The 18,363-nt window shown below is 43.9% G+C and overlaps 6 protein-coding genes; 2 read left to right on the forward strand and 4 right to left on the reverse strand.

Annotated features, from left to right (window-relative positions):
• Positions 1 to 596: 596 nt before the first annotated feature.
• GSBLH_T00006313001 (uncharacterized protein) lies at positions 597 to 6,629 on the reverse strand (the record flags this gene model as incomplete). Its single annotated transcript, XM_013040139.1, is given in 11 exon segments — positions 597 to 1,088; positions 1,122 to 1,442; positions 1,473 to 2,533; positions 2,566 to 2,698; positions 2,729 to 2,986; positions 3,024 to 4,610; positions 4,629 to 5,243; positions 5,277 to 6,072; positions 6,103 to 6,237; positions 6,296 to 6,425; positions 6,458 to 6,629. The coding sequence occupies 11 exon segments, from the start codon at positions 6,627 to 6,629 to the stop codon at positions 597 to 599; spliced, it is 5,700 nt and encodes a 1,899-aa protein (XP_012895593.1).
• Positions 6,630 to 7,579: 950 nt separating this feature from the next.
• Positions 7,580 to 8,784, reverse strand: GSBLH_T00001700001 (uncharacterized protein; the record flags this gene model as incomplete). The annotated part of the gene is made up of 4 exons (XM_013040140.1): positions 7,580 to 8,301; positions 8,334 to 8,412; positions 8,444 to 8,489; positions 8,519 to 8,784. 4 exons carry the CDS (start codon positions 8,782 to 8,784, stop codon positions 7,580 to 7,582), a joined length of 1,113 nt encoding a protein of 370 aa, XP_012895594.1.
• Positions 8,785 to 10,798: 2,014 nt separating this feature from the next.
• GSBLH_T00001701001 (uncharacterized protein) lies at positions 10,799 to 11,742 on the forward strand. XM_013040141.1 has 5 exons: positions 10,799 to 10,838; positions 10,906 to 10,970; positions 11,003 to 11,083; positions 11,118 to 11,232; positions 11,263 to 11,742. Exons 1-5 carry the CDS (start codon positions 10,833 to 10,835, stop codon positions 11,695 to 11,697), a joined length of 702 nt encoding a protein of 233 aa, XP_012895595.1. The 5' UTR covers positions 10,799 to 10,832; the 3' UTR covers positions 11,698 to 11,742.
• Positions 11,743 to 12,872: 1,130 nt separating this feature from the next.
• Positions 12,873 to 14,298, reverse strand: GSBLH_T00006314001 (uncharacterized protein; the record flags this gene model as incomplete). The annotated part of the gene is made up of 3 exons (XM_013040142.1): positions 12,873 to 12,974; positions 13,003 to 13,372; positions 13,448 to 14,298. 3 exons carry the CDS (start codon positions 14,296 to 14,298, stop codon positions 12,873 to 12,875), a joined length of 1,323 nt encoding a protein of 440 aa, XP_012895596.1.
• Positions 14,299 to 14,544: 246 nt separating this feature from the next.
• On the forward strand, positions 14,545 to 15,840 carry GSBLH_T00001702001 (uncharacterized protein). XM_013040143.1 has 3 exons: positions 14,545 to 14,730; positions 14,762 to 14,994; positions 15,255 to 15,840. Exons 1-3 carry the CDS (start codon positions 14,616 to 14,618, stop codon positions 15,699 to 15,701), a joined length of 795 nt encoding a protein of 264 aa, XP_012895597.1. The 5' UTR covers positions 14,545 to 14,615; the 3' UTR covers positions 15,702 to 15,840.
• A 78-nt stretch (positions 15,841 to 15,918) lies between these two features.
• GSBLH_T00007030001 (uncharacterized protein) lies at positions 15,919 to 16,479 on the reverse strand (the record flags this gene model as incomplete). The annotated part of the gene is made up of 4 exons (XM_013040144.1): positions 15,919 to 16,105; positions 16,136 to 16,219; positions 16,247 to 16,407; positions 16,441 to 16,479. 4 exons carry the CDS (start codon positions 16,477 to 16,479, stop codon positions 15,919 to 15,921), a joined length of 471 nt encoding a protein of 156 aa, XP_012895598.1.
• Between the last annotated feature and the right edge of the window lie 1,884 nt (positions 16,480 to 18,363).

Genomic DNA, 18,363 nt, shown 5'->3' on the forward strand with positions numbered 1-18,363 from the left:
AAGTGTCCTTCAAAGTGTCCTTCAAAGTGTCCTTCAAAGTGTCCTTCAAAGTGTCCTTCAAAGTATCCTCCAAAGTATCCTTCAAAGTGTCCTTCAAAGTATCCTTAGGTAATTCACCATCAGACACTTCCTGAGACACTCCTTCCTGATTCTCCGAAGTACTCGGATCCAATGGTTGCACCAATACATACATATCATCAACTTCTACAGAAATAGGATGGCGGTTCAGAGACAGCCACGGAAACTATAAATTAGAAATAGAAAGAAGCGGATACCTTAATAATAAGAGTCCCGAGATAGATATCCTTTACACAAAGGGGGAGATCCATGTCATTGAGAAACGACGTATTCACTCTCTGCACATGATAATGTATCTCCGCTACATACGATATTATGAAGTTCAATTGCTCCATTGAGTAACGAAAGTTTCAGATCTGACGGATTCAAGTCACATATATAAGTAGATAAGAACTTATTGGCCAGGGAAATAATCTGTCCTTCTAACATAGAGTATTACGAAATGAACAGATTTATGATTAATCACTTCTTTCTAACGCCCCCCCTAACCGCGGTTATTTTACTACCGAAACACTTTCTCATTGCGCAATACCAGTTTCGAACAAACAAACCGAAAACCTTATTTTCTCTTTTCTTCTTGAATCTGAGATAAAGCAACCTCTAAACAAGGAATGTGCTTCACTTTTAAGCTTAATGGAGAATTCCGCTCTTCGATCTAAAATAACATCCCAGGTCACAAAAATCACCTGACTTAGAACATCTTCAGGGTAGAGAGATAACGGAATCGCTTTCTGGGAATAGATGGGTAACAAGGTTCCAGAAGACTGCAGAGAAATCTCCTTATGGTACACAACATAAGTCGGACAGTATCCATAATCGTAAATATCGCGCTGCACCTCTTCCCAAGTATAAGGGACGATTTCCTCGTCATTGTAGAAAACCCACTGATTACCATTATTATTGAGGGAACTATTCAAAGCGTCGTCTGAGTGACGACAAAGTACCACATAATGGCCACTGTCCATAGAATAGCCCACATGGCACACGATCGCATAGATATAATAGTGCACCTACGACCTAAAGACAAAACAAAAGACATTTACGCCCGAGAGAGTTAGGATCGGGTTGATGTAGACATGAGAACAGTCCTTGAGCAGAGCGTGGGTCGTTTCATTGAAGAAGGTACGGCTGATTGCGATATTCAGATAGCTCGGGAACACGCTGAGCCTCGCCTCCTTCTTCAGGGTGACGTTGCACTGATTGCAGACCAGATCTGCGGCCGTTATGCCCAGCTGCAACGAGGAATGCAGCATGGACTGGAGACTCAGATCGCTCACAGACGGGGAGTACACCGCGTAGGACACTTGCAGACCGGAGAACACGATGCCCAGAGCCGGTTTCTTGCTGTAACTGCTCTTCAGCAGCTAGATTTCGGCCAATCCGCGCATTCCTACCTGGATGAAATCGCCTTCGAACACGTTCCCTTCCTTCAGATGCATCGAATAGCAGATCGTGTTGTTCGTGGACGCCTCCCCCGGAAGGATCAGCTGACACCCAGTCGAGTCGCAGAGCAAAAACCCGCTGCGCGGTTCACTCGAAGACCCGCACGTAATCTTGTAGAGACGAGCGGAGGCCGCCGAAGCGTCCTTCAAATCGAACATGAATGTGGCGTGGTCGTCGCAGAAGGTGAGCATGTTCACATCCCCCTTGGCCTGAATTCCTTGGAGCTGAAGGGACAATCCCTTCCAGCTCACGTGGGTGATCGTGCCGTTGTCCTCTTCATAAGGCAGCTGGTGCAGAATCCCCGTAATTTGGCTATAGAAATAGAGCTTTCCTCCCATCTGGAAGCCTTTCCCAGAGTGGGATTGCTCCCCCACCATCAGGCTGGCCCTCGTGATCACCTTGAAATCGTTGTAAGCGTCCTGGATCGAGCACGTGTCCACCAGTTTGCCATTCACATACAACGCCATCTGGAAGGTATTGGGCTCGATCGAAATCACAGAGAAGCCCTTTCTCGGCGGTTGCTGCGCGTCTTGCAGCGCAGGAATGTAAACGGTGGGGGAGAACACCAAATAATGGTCCGAGTGGGCTTTGGCCACCTTCGCGATGTCGCCCATGATGCAGGACAGCACTTGCGATGGGGATTTCAAGGTACGCGGCAAGAAGGGGGGCTGCGGGAGGGAGAGAGATTGAGGAATGCCCAGATCGACCGACGACAAATCGCAGAAGGAGGCGTCAACCACCTTTTGGAAGATTTCAAATTCCAAAAAATCGTCGTAGTATTGATAGAAGAAACTGCCCAGAAGCTGGTATTTTCCGGTGTTCGTCTCCGTGAGCTTCTTATTGTTCCTATCGACTCCGCGGATGAGCACGTCCACAACCAACTGGTAGGAATGGAACACTGCGTTCTCGTTCATCTCGAAGCAGTACATCGGCTGGTACTCGCATGCGAACAAATAGGAAGGCGTGAACTGATGGAACGAGGGTATCGGGACGAAGGAATAAGGAATATCTCCTGCAAGGAATAAAAAGAGAAACGCACCATACTCTTCTTGTTTGCCAGGTAAAGACAACTGAACGGCTTCTTCGATTTGTCGCGCTCCAAAGCGAGATATACGCTCTGTTCCCTGTAGTCGAATAGATAGGTGTAGGTAACATTCGGCCTTTCCTTGGGCGGTTTCTATTCTTAAGTGATGCATTGCACACATACATCGTAACTATACAGCTCGAACGAGATGCCAGTAATCGGGTAGATTGGAGAAGCCAAGGAAATGTAGCAGCCCTGCAACGAGCAATCCTTCTCTTCCATAGGCCAGGTGTTTTTGCACTGATCACAGTGGGCATCGATGGCTATCTTGCCTTGCCAAGCACTGAGAGGATTCGGAGGGCAAGCAGGCAACGTCTTCATGAGTCTCTGGTAACACGAATCAACTGCGTTCATTAAATAGTCATAGTACTCTCCCATATCCTATTCATTATCAAATTTAACAACAAAAGCTGGGTACATGTTGAGTGCCAATTTCAAAACGATCTTTGAGAGTCAGCATAACGTTGTTGAACTCAGTGTTGTACCAAGAGAACTGAAGACGCGTGAAGATTTCCATAATTGCCTTTAAAACGCGGAACTCGTCGGTATCACTGATCTTCTCCGATTCGGCACACAACTTGTACATCTGCGCGATGGATAATATCAGCGAGTCGGAGTGGAAGAGCAGCTGAAGCGTGCTGTTCTGGAAGCAGATATTGAAGAAGTTGTAGAGTCCGCGGCAAAGACTATGGCTCGAAGAAAGACGCGTGTTAAAAGAGAAGGAGCCGTTCGATTTGCGACTCTCCAAGATTAGTTTCATCGGACTTAACGTGCCGTTGTTATTCCTCCAGATATAATTATACGCAGAATCCTCATCACAGAAGTGGAAAACAAGTAGCTTATCCTCGTTGGGATCTTGCGAGATCACAAAGGATTCCCAGTTGGATTCCTTGTTTCGAATAGCAACACAGCCGGACGTCTTGTACGTCGGAGGATCTCGTTTCAAGGGGTCCTTATTCGCAAGCAGCGGGAAATCGCGGTAAGAGATATCGCAGGGGGCGACGATATACGCATCTCGTTTCACCATATAACACGCAGATTCCAAAGAAGGCAGTAAAACATTCTTGCTGTTTGTGAGAAGCGAGTAATCGGTATCCGCAAATGCAGAACTCGCCGTGAATGACGAAATCGTCACATCGGAACCGATTAATCCCGAAAGAAGAACGTCGCAAGCGAAGTAGCGCCGAATGTCAAAGGACTGAATACGGAAGCCGATCGATCCAAATTGGATTTTCATAACATCCTCGCCAATTTCGCACGTCAGCTTTCCGTTTGTGGCCATTTCGGGAGAAGCGCTCTTTAGCAAAAAGACGAAATACTTCTTGTAGTCAGTATCGTAATAGGACCGCGTGTAATAAAGCGTAACGCCCTGCTCCGATCTGTATAGAATCACGCACATAACGGGCTGATCCATCTGCAATTTGGTGTAATAGCAATTCGAAAACTTAGGATTTGCATCCGAAACAAAGCTCATGAAATCCCGCTGGATATGGCTCAAATACACGTACGATGGGATGGTCATGCTGCTAAACCAAAGCATCACGCAGCTCGCTGGTTCCGTAAGTGCCACGTCCATATTGATCTGGAACTTGGGGAGGGGCAAAGCGTACTTCCAATACAGGCATCCACACTTCGAGCTATTTCCAAGAGTGAGACTGTGCTTTTCGTAGTCGAACTGGACAAAGAAATTGAAATAGCAGCTTTCGTTCGAATAAATGAACTGATTGCGGGACGCCATGCAGTTTTTGTCGCACACTCGATCATCGGAATGCAGAAAGTATCTCCACGTATCCAGATAAGATCCTTTTCCTTCCCGTAAAACCAATTTGTATTGAGCGTTGGAGTAAGCGTATTTCCGAGCGCCCTCCTCTTTCCCAAAATGGCTGCCTATCGTGCTCAGAATCGCAGCGTCCGAGGGAACGTTCTTCCAGCTCTCAGGCGACGAGAAGCTGTAAAGGAAGATGCCCAGCACGCCGATGCAACATGCCACGCTCGGATCCGACGGCTGGTTGATAAGGCATACCGATTTCAAATGGTTCGGCACGTTCGAAATGGCTTTCTCCAGATAGATGTTGGCTTGCGATGAGTTGACCATCAGGCTGATCTTCTTGTCATCCATCAGACCGTAGCGGATCGTAACGACTTTCCTCACATCCACGGCAAAAGAGATCCGCACTTGTTCGCCTTGCGTCTCTATGGTTTCAGAGTTGGTTTTGATCCTCGTCACGTTTTTCCCGGACACCAGATACACGTTCGATGTGTCCGTTTTCCCAAATTCAAGCCAGAAAAGATCGCAGGCGAAGAACATTATGTTGCCAGTCGGTTGTTCTGGGAGCAGAATATGACAAATATAGCCGTAGAGATTTTCAGGGGTGTAATCGACCTGCAGCGAGCAGTGCGGATGGAGTTGTAAAGCAGCTTCGATCTGCGTGGCGGTGCAGGATTGAAGAAGGTCATGCGGGAACATGGAGACGACATCGTATTGTACAAAGACGTCGGGACAGGTCGCGACTTGGCGACTTGGCGTGGCCTGCTGTTCCTCCAATGCCACCGGAACAGGGCGGCAAAGGTAATAGGCAGCTGATTTCGCGGAGAAACAGGGCGTGACGGTTTTGTGCCTATTCAAATTCTCGATTTCCTACACATCACAAATACGCGTCGTGCGTGCTACTTCCTTCTTGGAGAGGCTGTACGAGCAAGAAATGCAGATGCTCCCGCGCGAATTGCGAGCGCCACAGTTTGGGCAGCGCCAGGAAACGATGGACTTCAGCCGGAACAGCGCGTACTGGCTGCCCGAGGGGAGACTGATGAGATCGCTGAACGTACAGTTGTCACATGCCGAAGACTGCGCGATACTCTCCGGATTGACGGGAATGCTGACGTTCTGCGGGTTGCTCGGATTGGTCGGGTCGAGTAGGCAGTCGAACAGCACCGAGCTGCTGACATTGACCGCAATACAGTCAATCTTGGGGGCTTCGACACCTTCTTCTGGAGGCGGAGGCGAAGGTGCAGGAGGCGGAGGCGTCATTTCCTCTTCGACGATTTGCGGAGATTCAACAGAGAGCGGAGTTGCAGTGAGGGGCGTTGTGAGGGGAGTTCGCTCCGATTCCATGGTCGTCTCATTCGTTTCGGAGTTCGATGAGCGATCCAATTCGTGCACGGATAGCCAGTAGCCGTTATTATACTCCGGAGCACTTGTACCGACTTCCGCGTAGTGACCATCGAGAAGGAGCGTATCCAGATCGGTCGTGTAGTAGTAGCCATTGGGATATTTCTTCAGCAGTCCGTTCCGGTTACCCAGCTTCAAATAATAATTGGCTAGGTGATCCAAGCACTTCTTTTCCACAAAAGGGACACCCGACACGCTGCTCAGCTGCTTGGTGAACACATCTAAAAACGGATAAAGCAGGTAAAGACTTTGAAAAAACACGTAGTATTGACCTTGATACTTGGACCTCTTCATATTCCTATTTGTGACGGCTGTACAGAATTGCTACAAAACTTGCTCTCCAATCAATTCCAAGGGCTCTTGAAAAGACTTCAGTACATTCACTTCCAATGGATACGACAATAATAAGAGGGAAACTATGTTTACGCAAGCCTGGCTCTTGAGACGCTTATCATTAAATGCCCTATATACTTAAGGTTGTCAATCACTCATACACAAAGTACAACAGTTTAACCGCATACTTCCGCAGTATTGCTTCAAAGAACGTCACATTACAGTGAAACAATATTTTTAACAAAACTTCATGAAGTTCAGGAAAAAACGATTCGAACGATAGAAGGTCTTCATAGCCAGACAACCACGAGATAAACTCTATTTGATGAAAATCCGGCTCACTTCAATACCTTCCGCATCTTTCTCCTTTGCGAGAGAGATCTTTTGACGTAAATCCTCCTTTCTCTGTTTATCATGCTTTTTATCATCATAATGATTCATCAATTCGGCAAACATTTCAGGAAGAGTCATAGTGTCGATATTATCGTATTCTTTTGATTCGCGTTTTCTACTAGATTTCATAATAGAGCCAATATTATATGAATGACGAATAATAATTTATAATTAGCCAGAAAAACGTTTCACTTGAGTATAGATCCGTTTTTTTACAATCTTTTTGATTCCAACAACTTGAATCATTATTTGCTTGCATAATACATACCTATATACATGTACAACTCTCTAATGCTTATATGGTTATTATTATTGATACAAGGTAATGATGATGTCCATCTCTTCTTAAAGGCGACTGTCGCAACATTTTGTTTTTCACATAATGGTCGTTACAAATCATTCAATAATACAGGGGATAAAAAGCATGAATAGGGAAAGAGTCGATGAAAGGGCAAGTCAGCATACAATGAAAAACATAGGGAAAGGAGTCGTTAGTCATAGAGAATATTAATAATAATTCAATAGGATTAATGAATGTAGGAATGAATAGAATATTAATTATTTTCATTTAATAATATACAAATTCAGAAAAAGAAAGCGTATTTGAATTCTACAATGCATATCACACAATAATGGTTATTTGTTATTGGAAACAGAGATACTATATTGAATCTTCAATTCTGCAAGTAAGAAACGAAGAATTGAAATTATGTCATTATTTCAAAGGAATTGATTTTGAATACATTTTGTTGACTATTATTTCAAATGATTTAATTCATTATTCAGTTTTATTAATTTCTGTTAAATAATTACTACTATCTTTCAATATTTCACCATTATTCCCTCTCCTTTTTCATTCAATCCCACTCACTCACTTCAATGAATCGCCCTGCTATTTTTGGTTAATGATGATCCTAATGATGGGTGCTGGCCATTGAAACAAACAATCCAGACAGTGGCATTCTTAAAAAACATTTGCTGGTATGTGAAGTGAGATAAATCATTTGGTGAAACGGTCATTACACTGCCACAAGAATAAGGAACATTGGGTGGCTGCATACGTTCTACACATGATTCCTCTATCCAAAAATAATATTACTGGGAAGACACAGTGCGCGACCCTTAAACTTCTCGGCATACCAAGAAAAAGGTTTGCAGTTGAGACGCTTCTTCAGCTCCAAGCGCTCCGAAATATCTCCAATATTGAGCTTTTCCACCCTTCTTTCGTTAAGGCTGCTGGCATTGTAGAAAAGCTGCAAGTACTCGTCGTCCATCCAGACATGCGCAATTCGAACATAGTTTCGGACAACATCATTTCCGTTCACCGGGTAGGGGAACTTGGTTCGGAACCCGTGGGCCACGAACGAATCTTTCGCCACTACGATTCTTCCTCCACACAGCCACGTTCGGAAGGAGATCTCCACGTTCTCGCCGCCCCATGTGCGAAGATCCGGGTCCATCGCGCCCTGGTTCCACCAGTACTTGCTGATCACGAACATGCCCATTGTGATCGGCGAGTAAGGATCCTTCCGTGAGCCTCCGCCCCAGATCTGCCTCAGATCCATGCGGATGGTAGCGGAACTGCCGATGCCCTTCCAGACGGGGAACGGAACGAAATGCTCCTTGTCCAAATTGAAGTTGATATAGTTCACCACCGTTTTGGGATCCTCCTCGATGAGACGCTTCGGGGTTTTCAGCCAGTTCGGCCCCACATACACGTGAGCATCGATGAAAGCAAGATATTCTCCGCGCGCGTTATTTCCCCCAATGTACCGAGCACCTATCAAACCCATCCGGCGATCTATATATCGAACTCGGTTGGAGAAGCCCCACCAGTGCGAATAATGCGAACAAGAGTCTCGTTTGGATTCCATTGAACTGGTACATCTGAAAGGTCGTCAATAATCAGAATCTAGTATGTACTGCCAGTAACTATTCTGTACTTCCTTAAGATATTTCGGATCCGTATTCTCCAGAACATTGTTCACTCTACAAATACAACATCTTTTCAAAAATACGTCTTTTCCAAAAGCTCCTCGTTAAATGAGACAATAATCACCGTGAATCTTCCGTCTCTTCTTCCCAGAGTCGAGTTTCCTTTTCCAGGGTAATGCCGCAAGCTAGGACCGTGCTTTTCAGAGTAGTAGGACATGTTACTTCCTGCCTGGATCAGACGATCGGGGTAATGCTCAATTTGTTGCACAGATAGAATGAGATGGCTTTTCAACGAGGCAAGAATCACCACGCATACTACAATCGAAATTACACTAATCAGGCTTTTCATTACACAAAATTGTAACAAACAATATCAAACATTTCAGTATTCAACCTCTATTCTTTGCTCGTTTTGAAGCCTTCACATCAACCTGTCAAACTACAACACCTACATCTTGTTGATTCTTTCCTTTTCGCCGATTGTTCGTTCAGCAAACTAATCGTTTACGCAACCATACCGCAAATAGTACACTAATAATCTGCAAATCCACCTTTGTGGTTTCCACATGACCCAACGATTGCTTTATTCTCCACTGTCTCTGTCTACAGCAGATTACTCGAATACGAAACCAATCTACTTCTCAATCTCATTCTGAAACATGATCATCTCTCCAGGTTTCTCAAAACGAAATTGGTAGCACTTCGTTAAGCTTGTGAGCTACGCAATTACCCTAATTTTAGCAAGAGAGATACTCTGACAATCAGCCCTTCGGTCTCAACACTAAAGTTGCGTACGTCAATTGGGAATCTTGGGGTTAAGTTTAGGACGCTAAATCAGTATACCCTTTCACGTACAGTCCCTAACTATTAGCAATATATATGTGGAGCAACATTCGAACTAGAGTACTTAAAGATATAGCCATCTGTTATCACGAGAAACCGAGATTTCCAAACTGGAAGACACTTCATGTTTAACCGGTAAGAGAGCTTTGAGACGCTCACCGTATAGCATTCCTTCATTCTAAGCATCTCTTGGCAAGAGATCGACTATTTCGCACTTAGAGATAAAGAGCCAACGTGTCGGTTTGTTTTACTCTCGACAATGAGCGCCTCGTTCACATCATACACTTTAGAATCCATCCCTATAGTTTTGTAAAACACCCTGTTTTTTGGAATCCTGATTTAAAAACACAAAACAATCCCTAACGAAGCATGGAAACCACACTCCTTATTTAGACAGACTGGGATCAGATGAACAGTGACAATTTTTCGCTATGGCAGACAGAGGAGAAGGGTAATGAGGAGCTCACCCTGAAAGAACTGCACACATTGTTGCATGGCCAGTACGAAAAGTTTGTCTATGATAAAATGTGCATTACAAAGAACGACAAAGTAACCTATCTGTATGGTACATGGGAACCTACGCGGGGATTTGTGGTTGATTATAAGGTCTATGAAAAGTCACACGAGAATATTGTTAAGATTTTCCTTCCTCCTCGTGGATATAATTTTAATAATAATAATAATAGTGGCGAGTGGGAAAAATACTATGAGGGCTATATTCTGCAAGGTGTATCAACACAGTCCTTAACACAACCAAGCGATCTGATTCAGCTCCGCAAACTCTATCACGCTTGCTGCCCTTCTACCTATCTGCAATTTCACACAAAGCGGAGTGGAAGTGCACACTACGGAAATATAACGAAGGTGTTCTACCTAACGGATGTATCTATATTCTTGTCGCTCCTTTCCCACGGATATACCCTTTTTTCTGCACTTGGTATCGATATTGTTAACAATTACGCAGATACCCCAATACCATAAGCTAAAAGAGCAATCATTCCGATGTAATTTTTTGAGCAACTACTTGTTTTCTGTCCGTAAACGACCACAAAAAAAGAGAAGTGCGATTTCACATACTCATTGCTAAAAGCAAATATTATTGCTTTGCTACATAGTTTATTAGTATCGTTGAGACGTAACACAGCCACATTTGATAAAACCCATTTCTACATCCAATTCGACTCTCCTCTTTTTCTGCTTTATTTTTATTTTCTATCCCATTGCGTCAAACTCGACTATTTTGCATCACAAAAGAAACTAGTAAATAACAGTTCGCCTATCTGTACTGTATTTTAGTAGATACGCATGTATCACACTCTAATCTTCTAAAGCAATATAAACTATATGTGTATATGTAAGTATATACATATATATTTCTTGATGAATACTCCACCCTGGGGTAAAATCACCATCTTATTAATTTAGCTAGCTTATTCAATTTACCCCCTTCTCTCCTCATTCCAAAATTCCCTGCTTTTTTGTCGTTCCTTTATTGAACAATTGCTCCATTCAAAAGAATAACCTTATTACTGTGGTTAATTGTTATAGAGTGAAATGAAGGTGGGTATTTGCACTTGTAAACGCTCTTTCTTCTTCCTTTAAGAAGCATTGACTAATCTCTTCGTAGCTGAACATTTGCTATCCCGCTCTCGGTTCTCAGAAGCCTATTGATATCGATGATGAGAACAAGCTGTACGAATTGTGTTTTGCTCGTTTATTGCTAGCCGTTGTCTGATGGACAAGAGAATTAGCCAGGAGGTTGAGGGAGACCTTCTCGGAGATGAGTTCAAGGGCTACGTCTTCCGGTAGGGGTTTTGCGTGTATTTGCTCATTTTTCAGCATCACTGGAGGAAACGATAAGCAGGGTTTCCCCATGAAGCAGGGAGTTCTCTGCAACTACCGTGTGCGTCTTCTGCTTGCCGACGGCATGTCCTGCTACCGTGCTCGTCGCGACGTTGGTTCGGAATCTTCATTTCACGTCTAGGGTGAGCGTAAGCGCAAGTCCGTGCGTGGCTGCATCGTGGGTTCGGATATCTGCGTCCTGAACCTGATGATCGTGAAGAAGGGCGAGCAGGAGATTCCGGGTCTGACCGACGAGGCCTCCGCGAAGCCCCGCCGCCTGGGTCCCAAGCGTGCGAGCCACATCCGCCAGCTGTTCGGTCTGAGCAAGAAGGACGACGTCCGCAAGTTCGTGGTGCGCCGCCAGTTCGAGCACAATGGCCACAAGCGCGACAAGGCGCCCAAGATCCAGCGTCTGGTGACCCACCTGCGTCTCTGCCACAAGCGTGCGAACGAGCGCGCCATGAAGCTGTCCCGCGAGAACTCGCGCCAGGAGGCCGCTGCCTACAAGCAGCGCATGGAGCAGCTGAAGAAGGAGAAGAAGGAGGCCCGCTCCACCCGCAAGTCGCACCACGAATAATAAGGCGATGGAAGGAAAACCACAGTAATGACTTGAGGTTGTCAATTGTTTGTTTGACTAAACGCTCCAGAAGTGCCAAGTTACCAAATGGCAGTAATCAAGAGTGACAAGGAGGTGTATGTTATTACATACGCCCACTTTGTTCTAATTGTGTGTTTTAGTTTACCTGGGATGCTAACGTCTAGTTGGTCATAGCAATCTATTTCCAGCTGTATTTTGTTCGTTCTATGTTATTTGATATTGTTTTCAGCGGTGTTGTACTGTACGTGGGATCACAATTATTTTACGCCTTCAAAGATGGAAAGAGCATCATTGTGGATTTTGGAGATATCTCCGGTTCGCGTTATTCCTGATGTTCATCCATAGGAACCAGTTTGTGTCGGGTGAAAGAACACACGTATTCTCTGAGTGAACTTCAGCGTTTTCGAAACAAAGTTCAGGGAAAGAAACCTTGGTATCACTTTTCTGTGTCAAGTCTTCCTTCCGAGAGACATTCGCCTCGAAGTTCTACTCCAGATGTTAGAGGAATCAACGAGGACTCTTTTTCCTCCTCTTCGAGTGTGTCTTTCGAGCAAGCAGGTCACATTGCCTATGAAAGAATGAAAAGGGAGTTGCCAGAGCACTACTTTGATAGGCTGTTAGACGTATTGCCGAAAGATCGTCAAATTGGGAAAGTCGTTCGAGTTTTTAATCACTACGGTCAGATTCGGACAGTCGAGCCCGTACTTCGCATTTATGATTTTTTCTTTCATTTTCGTGACTGTATCATGGACGAAGAGGAGGCGATTCACGAGAATGACCGCGTTATATTTTCTCTTGCCATTCGTGACAAGCGTTTGTATGCAGTGGATGTGAAACATATTGCAAAAAGAACAATCTCTTCGCCGGACTTTAGTCGTTTGATTATGCGACAGTCACAAGAGGCCGAAATTCCTCCTTTAGATCTTTAGAGTGCATTGTTTGGTTGCACAAACAAGTTTTATTCCTTCTATTGATCGACCATACTCTTAATATATACATATAGATATATATGTATATAGATTCTAACTAAAAAATATCTAAATGATGATACGAATGCCACAATATATTATTATATAATCTTATATTATATTATCGTTTGGATTTGGTAATTGGCAATTCTCGCTTGTTCCTTCGAGCACAGCGAATGATCAATATTAGCAAACAGACAACAAAAACGGCTGCCACAATATACAGGATAGTATACATTGGCGTTGGCTGACAATACGAATCGGGAAGAGACCATTGCGGTTTGCCATCTACCAGCTCGCATCGTCTCGTTATTACCCCATAATATCCCGATTTGGTGCAGTTGATTGACTGAGACTGGCCAACAGGCACAGACTCAAACTCGGCAGTCTTCTGACAATATGGAAGATGAATAGACAAACTAATCGATGTCACTGCTGAAGAATCTTCATTTCTTCCCGTAATAAAGAATTCTGTTGCAGTCAAAAGTTCTGAACTACTTCCCGTGATTTCGCCTGTCATTGAATTGAAAACAATTCCAGTAGGTAGAGACGGACTTATCTCAAAGGATGTGATACGATTACGATAATGAGGCTTTCCAGAGGAAATTGTTTCATTCTGATTTAGGGTATAGGTAGAGACAGGATACATAAAATCTTCTGGAGGAAGGGCACTGCATTCCTCATAGCTAACATTCCCCAGAATTCCATTAGTACATAAACGTTTTCCTTGCCCGGTGAAGTTAGGCAGACAAGGCTCGTACAAGTATTCCCCATCCTCAATAGTGACTAAACTCCCCGACGGACCGATTCGTCCAGAGCAAGGCGCTGCGGAGATTGTGATCTTAATGGTTGCTGTAGTCGAACCATAGCTATTTTCTGCTGTAACGGTGTAAAAGGTTTCCGCCTGAACCTCTTCGGCAACTCCAACAATCAAACCCTTGGCTGTTAAAGCCAACCCTGAAGGTAGCTGGGGAGAAATAGACCACGAACTGACGACATGATCCCATGTAGGAACTAGTGAAACTGATTCATGTCGCAAACAATTGATTTCGCTAGGGGCATACTGCAAAGACGAGGGAGCGATTAAATGACACTGATCAGTATTCAGAGGACCAAACACACCATTTGTGCACAGTCTTGTTGAAGTTCCCTCATAGTCCTCGGGACAAGCCGAAGTACTCGTAGATATCTCGCCTGAAGCCACTCCAGAAAACGAACCAAGTGCAGGACAAGGTAGAGCCACAACGGATATATTTAGAGTGGTCGTTAATTCATTGTCTCCATCATGAGCATGAATTGTGTACTCTTTCACCTCAGATTCAACCGTGGGCGTACCGCTGATCGTTCCATTTGCACTACTGAAGGACATCCCAGTAGGAAGCAACGGGTTTACAGAGAAATCGCTCAAAGCACCATTAGCCTTGGGGAAAATGCCGCTAACGGATGCATTTAGGACAAGTACCACAGCTGATATTCCATATGACAAAACAGAAACGTGATGAATAACACAATTTGTTGTGTTCTCGTTAACATATTGACCATCTCTACAGAGAGCAAAACGGTAGCCTGTGTAGCCCTCCTCACAGGCAGCATAAGCAACTGATCCTTCCATCGTTACTTGGTACACATCGTCAGTACAAACTGAAAACGCAATTGCGAACAATGCTAAATATATAAGAATACAAAATGAGATTTTCATGTAGATTATTTTGTTGTGTCTCTGCTTTTCTGCTCTTGTTAACAAGTTGTAATATATCTTATAAGTGAGTTTGTACTACAGACTCTGAATGCTTCTCTTCTCAGTTGCGTAATTACCCGCGGGAAATCCGAGCAAAGATCCCTCACTCTGAACCACATATTTTTCTTTTTATACGAATGCTCGGGACTTCTTCAGTCGCTAAATCCTGTGCCTCTGTGCTTGCTCGTGGTATGGCTTCTAGTGTTAAGCCCTTCAACCGACTTGTGTTGGTGCGCCACGGAGAGTCCCAGTGGAACAAGGAGAACCGCTTCACTGGATGGTATGATGTTCCTCTGTCGGATAAGGGTATTCTCTGAAGAGGGTCAATGATCACTAGGTATTGAGGAGGCTCGTGAGGGTGGAAGACTCATTAAGGCCGAGGGTCTGGAGTTCGATGCTGCTTACACTTCTTGCTTGAAGCGTGCCATCAAGACCCTTTTCCTGTCCCTGGAGGAGGCTGACCAGCTCTGGATTCCGGTGACGAAGTGCTGGAGACTGAACGAGCGTCACTATGGAGCCTTGACTGGACTTAATAAGCAGGAGACTGTTGATAAGCACGGTATTGACCAGGTATGTAGTAGTAGTGACTTGTATTGGATAATGTGAATGAAATATACACATTGTGAAAGAGAAGAAGAAGAATGCTGAGACGTTTTTCGTACCTCAGCAATCGAATTTCTTCTGTTGTGTCTTGTTTTGAAGTGGATTGCCAATGATTTTGTTTTGCATGTTAGTCTGAGGGCTTCAGCTCTTTGAAGACAATCACTCTATGAGGCATCTTGTGTTGCTTAAAATGGAAGAAGATTTCAATACTAATCTTTGTTTTATAGGTTATGATCTGGAGACGAAGCTATGATATTCCTCCCCCAGCCGTGACGACTGATTCTGAATACTACCCTGGAAATGATCGTCGCTATGCTGACATTCCGAAGAATGAGTTGCCCACTACCGAGTCCCTGAAGACGACCGCTGAGCGCTTCCTTCCCTATTGGAAGGAGGAGATCTTCCCTCGTGTGTTGAAGGGAGAGCGTCTGATCATTTCGGCTCATGGAAATTCTCTTCGTGCCCTGGTTATGTATCTGGACCAGATCAGCGAGAAGGACATTACCGGACTGAACATTCCTACTGCTTGCCCTCTCGTTTACGATTTTGATGAGAAGGGAAACATCATTCCTCACCCTGATGCCATTGCTCCTCTTCGTGGTCATTATCTTGGTGATCAGGCTGCCATTCGTGCCAAGATCAACAAGGTGGCCAACCAGACGAAGAAGAAGTAAGTAGGCAGCAAGCAAGCAAGCAAGCAAGCAAGCAGTCTATGATCTATGTATTGCCTGTTTCAGCTTCTTCTTTTTCTCGATTCTATTCTTATTTTTAAACTACAACAACACTAATTACTGTGTGTGTTATTCTTGCAAAGTGTGTTTGAGGAAAACATTCATAGGAATCGATCTTTTGCCTCTTTCTCAACTCTTCTTCCATCGCATCGCATGTTTTCTACGTGTCACCACACCTCTCTTCTTTTCTCTCTCCACCTACCGTCATTATGTAATTCTTCATCTGTAGCTCCAGCGCTTGCTCTTTCAGAGAGTTCAATTTCTCATAACTGCGCTGTTGGTCGTTCATCCGCTTGCGATTAATCGCTTGCGTTTTCGCTTGCACCTCCTTTAAATCATTGTCAAAACTAGACTTCACAACGGCTACGCAATCCTACCTCTCCGCAATTGCATCTAATCCGTCATTGTGCTTTCTCCATGCGTTGCTTCCAAACTTTTCTAACAGCTGAAGATTTTCCATTCTAGCGATCAAAGTTATACACAAATACAACTTCTCTTTCTGATATTCTAGCTGCATTTGAGCAATTTTAATACTCTTCTCCCAGGAAGCAGCATCAAGACCCGAAGCATCGGAGGGTTCTTCTAATGTATACTTGGTCACGTCAAATCCAGCGAGTGGCTTTTTCTCCCGAACACGTTCCCACTCCTTCTAGGACGTAATACAGTGAAAAGGGTTCCCTACCTGAAGACCTGGATGTGAATCAAATTTTATTTCAGGCATAGGCCAATCCGCAAGATAATTTCGGGGAACGAATGATTTCATCTCCTACACCAGATAAGGGCGATTCTCAACATCCAATACTTCTTGAATGAGAGCATCTACTCGATCTTGCATTCCTGGCTCCTCATACTGTGCAATTACGAAATTTTCATAGAAACTACTTCTTTATCGACATATGCAAGGGAATCGATAATAATTCCCTGAGAGAGTTGTTCTGCGAGTGATAAATGAGTCCCCTCCATAGAACAAAGCAAAGTGTGAGTATATCCTCACATTCTATATCCGTTTGATTTTACAAAAAGGTTCACATTTGTTTTTAGTATGTCTACAAAGAGTTTTCATCCTTTCTTAACTTCCCAAAGACTGGTGTCACAAGACGATTATTACCCAAAGCGTGTAATTTCCAAGGAGTATCAACGTATCAAGCGACCGACAAAGAGCAATGACGACGCGTATTCCGTGGACGTAAGCTTTTGTACCGGCTTTGATCTAGAATATTCTCATTTTCAACGATACCCATCTTCCTCTATCATTATCACGTCAGTATCCGTCACAGGACCACACCGAAATTCAATGTGGGGATAATTGCATCGTTTTAGGCATTTCTCCCGAACGTTATCATGACTATCAGAAGCAACTAGAGCAGAGCACTGATTTACCAACGCTATTTTGGACTTGCAACCATATTATGAATACTTTCTGGGATGTTCTTGTTGACAATACTTCATGGCATGAGCTGAGTCGGCAGCAAGTCTGCAAGGACTTGATTCGCGAAGAAATCATTGCAAACGGAGCCACTTTTCATCAGGGAGATAACTCGTTCGCACTCAAACAGTTTCTTCTTCACTATGTCAGTTCTTCCTATTATATACCAATCTAGATTGATATTTTCAGCAGGGGCAAACTGGCATCTCTTGCCATTTTACGCCATTTGCTGAGCTTTTTCTCAAGAACTGAGAGTAGTGTTACACTGTCTTCAATAAATAAGGATTAGGGAGATGTGTTTTCACTTGTTCGTGACCTTCTCCCTTCGACCATTCTTGTCACTTCCGTGATGGCTTCCCATAATCCCATTTGCGTTTCCATTTCACAGAATGCGCATGTTTCTATTAATACATACACTATACTGCGTATCACTCCTCAACAGTCTTCCTCCACTTTCCTTTCCTACTTAACGAAGCCATTGTTCTCCTTCTCCTCTTCGATTTCTGGATCCCTATCGTCCTATGACTGTGAGGAAGATTATGGCAATTCATTTATTATTTTGTAGTACCCAATTGAAACGAATGATCTAAAGGTGCTGTTTGCAATGCCAGATTTTTTACGCTACTGGAGATTTGCAAGGAATCGATATCCAGCGAAAACTATATCTGCGTGTAATGACGAACCGAAAATATCAGCACATCAAGAGAATCGAAAAATGCTTTGATATTCCGAATTGTTCCTATGATGAGCCTTATTCCTCCAACCATCCTGTTTACTATGATATTGATTGTATTCAGCAAGATCTGCATCTCACGGTTTGTAACGATTATGACGAGGATGGACGTGAAATTCTTGTAGTAAATGTTACCGATTCTTTCTTCATATATAACTTCTAGGAAGTCGATAATATGAGACAAATCCATCCAAATATCGCGCCTGGTCATATCTTTGTATCTATCGGGGGTATTGCCCTTCAAGGAAGTCCTCACGAGACTCTCATTCGATTGATCCGGTCTACGCCACGACCATGTACGATTCGCATGTGCTATTATTCTTAACTAACAACTATGTTTATTCTTATCATTATTTTTGAAGAACTCCTGGTTCGACTCAAAACCAAATTGTTTGTTGTTCACAAAAATATCAATACTCTGATACAAAACTAGCTAACTTGTCAAA

Source organism: Blastocystis hominis (genome assembly GCF_000151665.1).
Source record: "Blastocystis hominis, Singapore isolate B (sub-type 7) whole genome shotgun sequence assembly, scaffold_13".
NCBI lineage: Eukaryota > Bigyra > Opalinata > Blastocystidae > Blastocystis > Blastocystis hominis.

Bases quoted from the DNA above. Each gene is read 5' to 3' on its own strand.
- GSBLH_T00001701001 (XM_013040141.1), top strand. The intron at 10,971-11,002 runs GTACGAATTGTG...GTTTATTGCTAG, and splicing joins ATCGATGATGAGAACAAGCT to CCGTTGTCTGATGGACAAGA. The intron at 11,233-11,262 runs GTTGGTTCGGAA...TTTCACGTCTAG, and splicing joins GCTACCGTGCTCGTCGCGAC to GGTGAGCGTAAGCGCAAGTC.
- GSBLH_T00001702001 (XM_013040143.1), top strand. From the start codon at position 14,616: ATGGCTTCTAGTGTTAAGCCCTTCAACCGACTTGTGTTGGTGCGCCAC. The intron at 14,731-14,761 runs GTATTCTCTGAA...AATGATCACTAG, and splicing joins TGTTCCTCTGTCGGATAAGG to GTATTGAGGAGGCTCGTGAG. The intron at 14,995-15,254 runs GTATGTAGTAGT...TTTGTTTTATAG, and splicing joins ATAAGCACGGTATTGACCAG to GTTATGATCTGGAGACGAAG.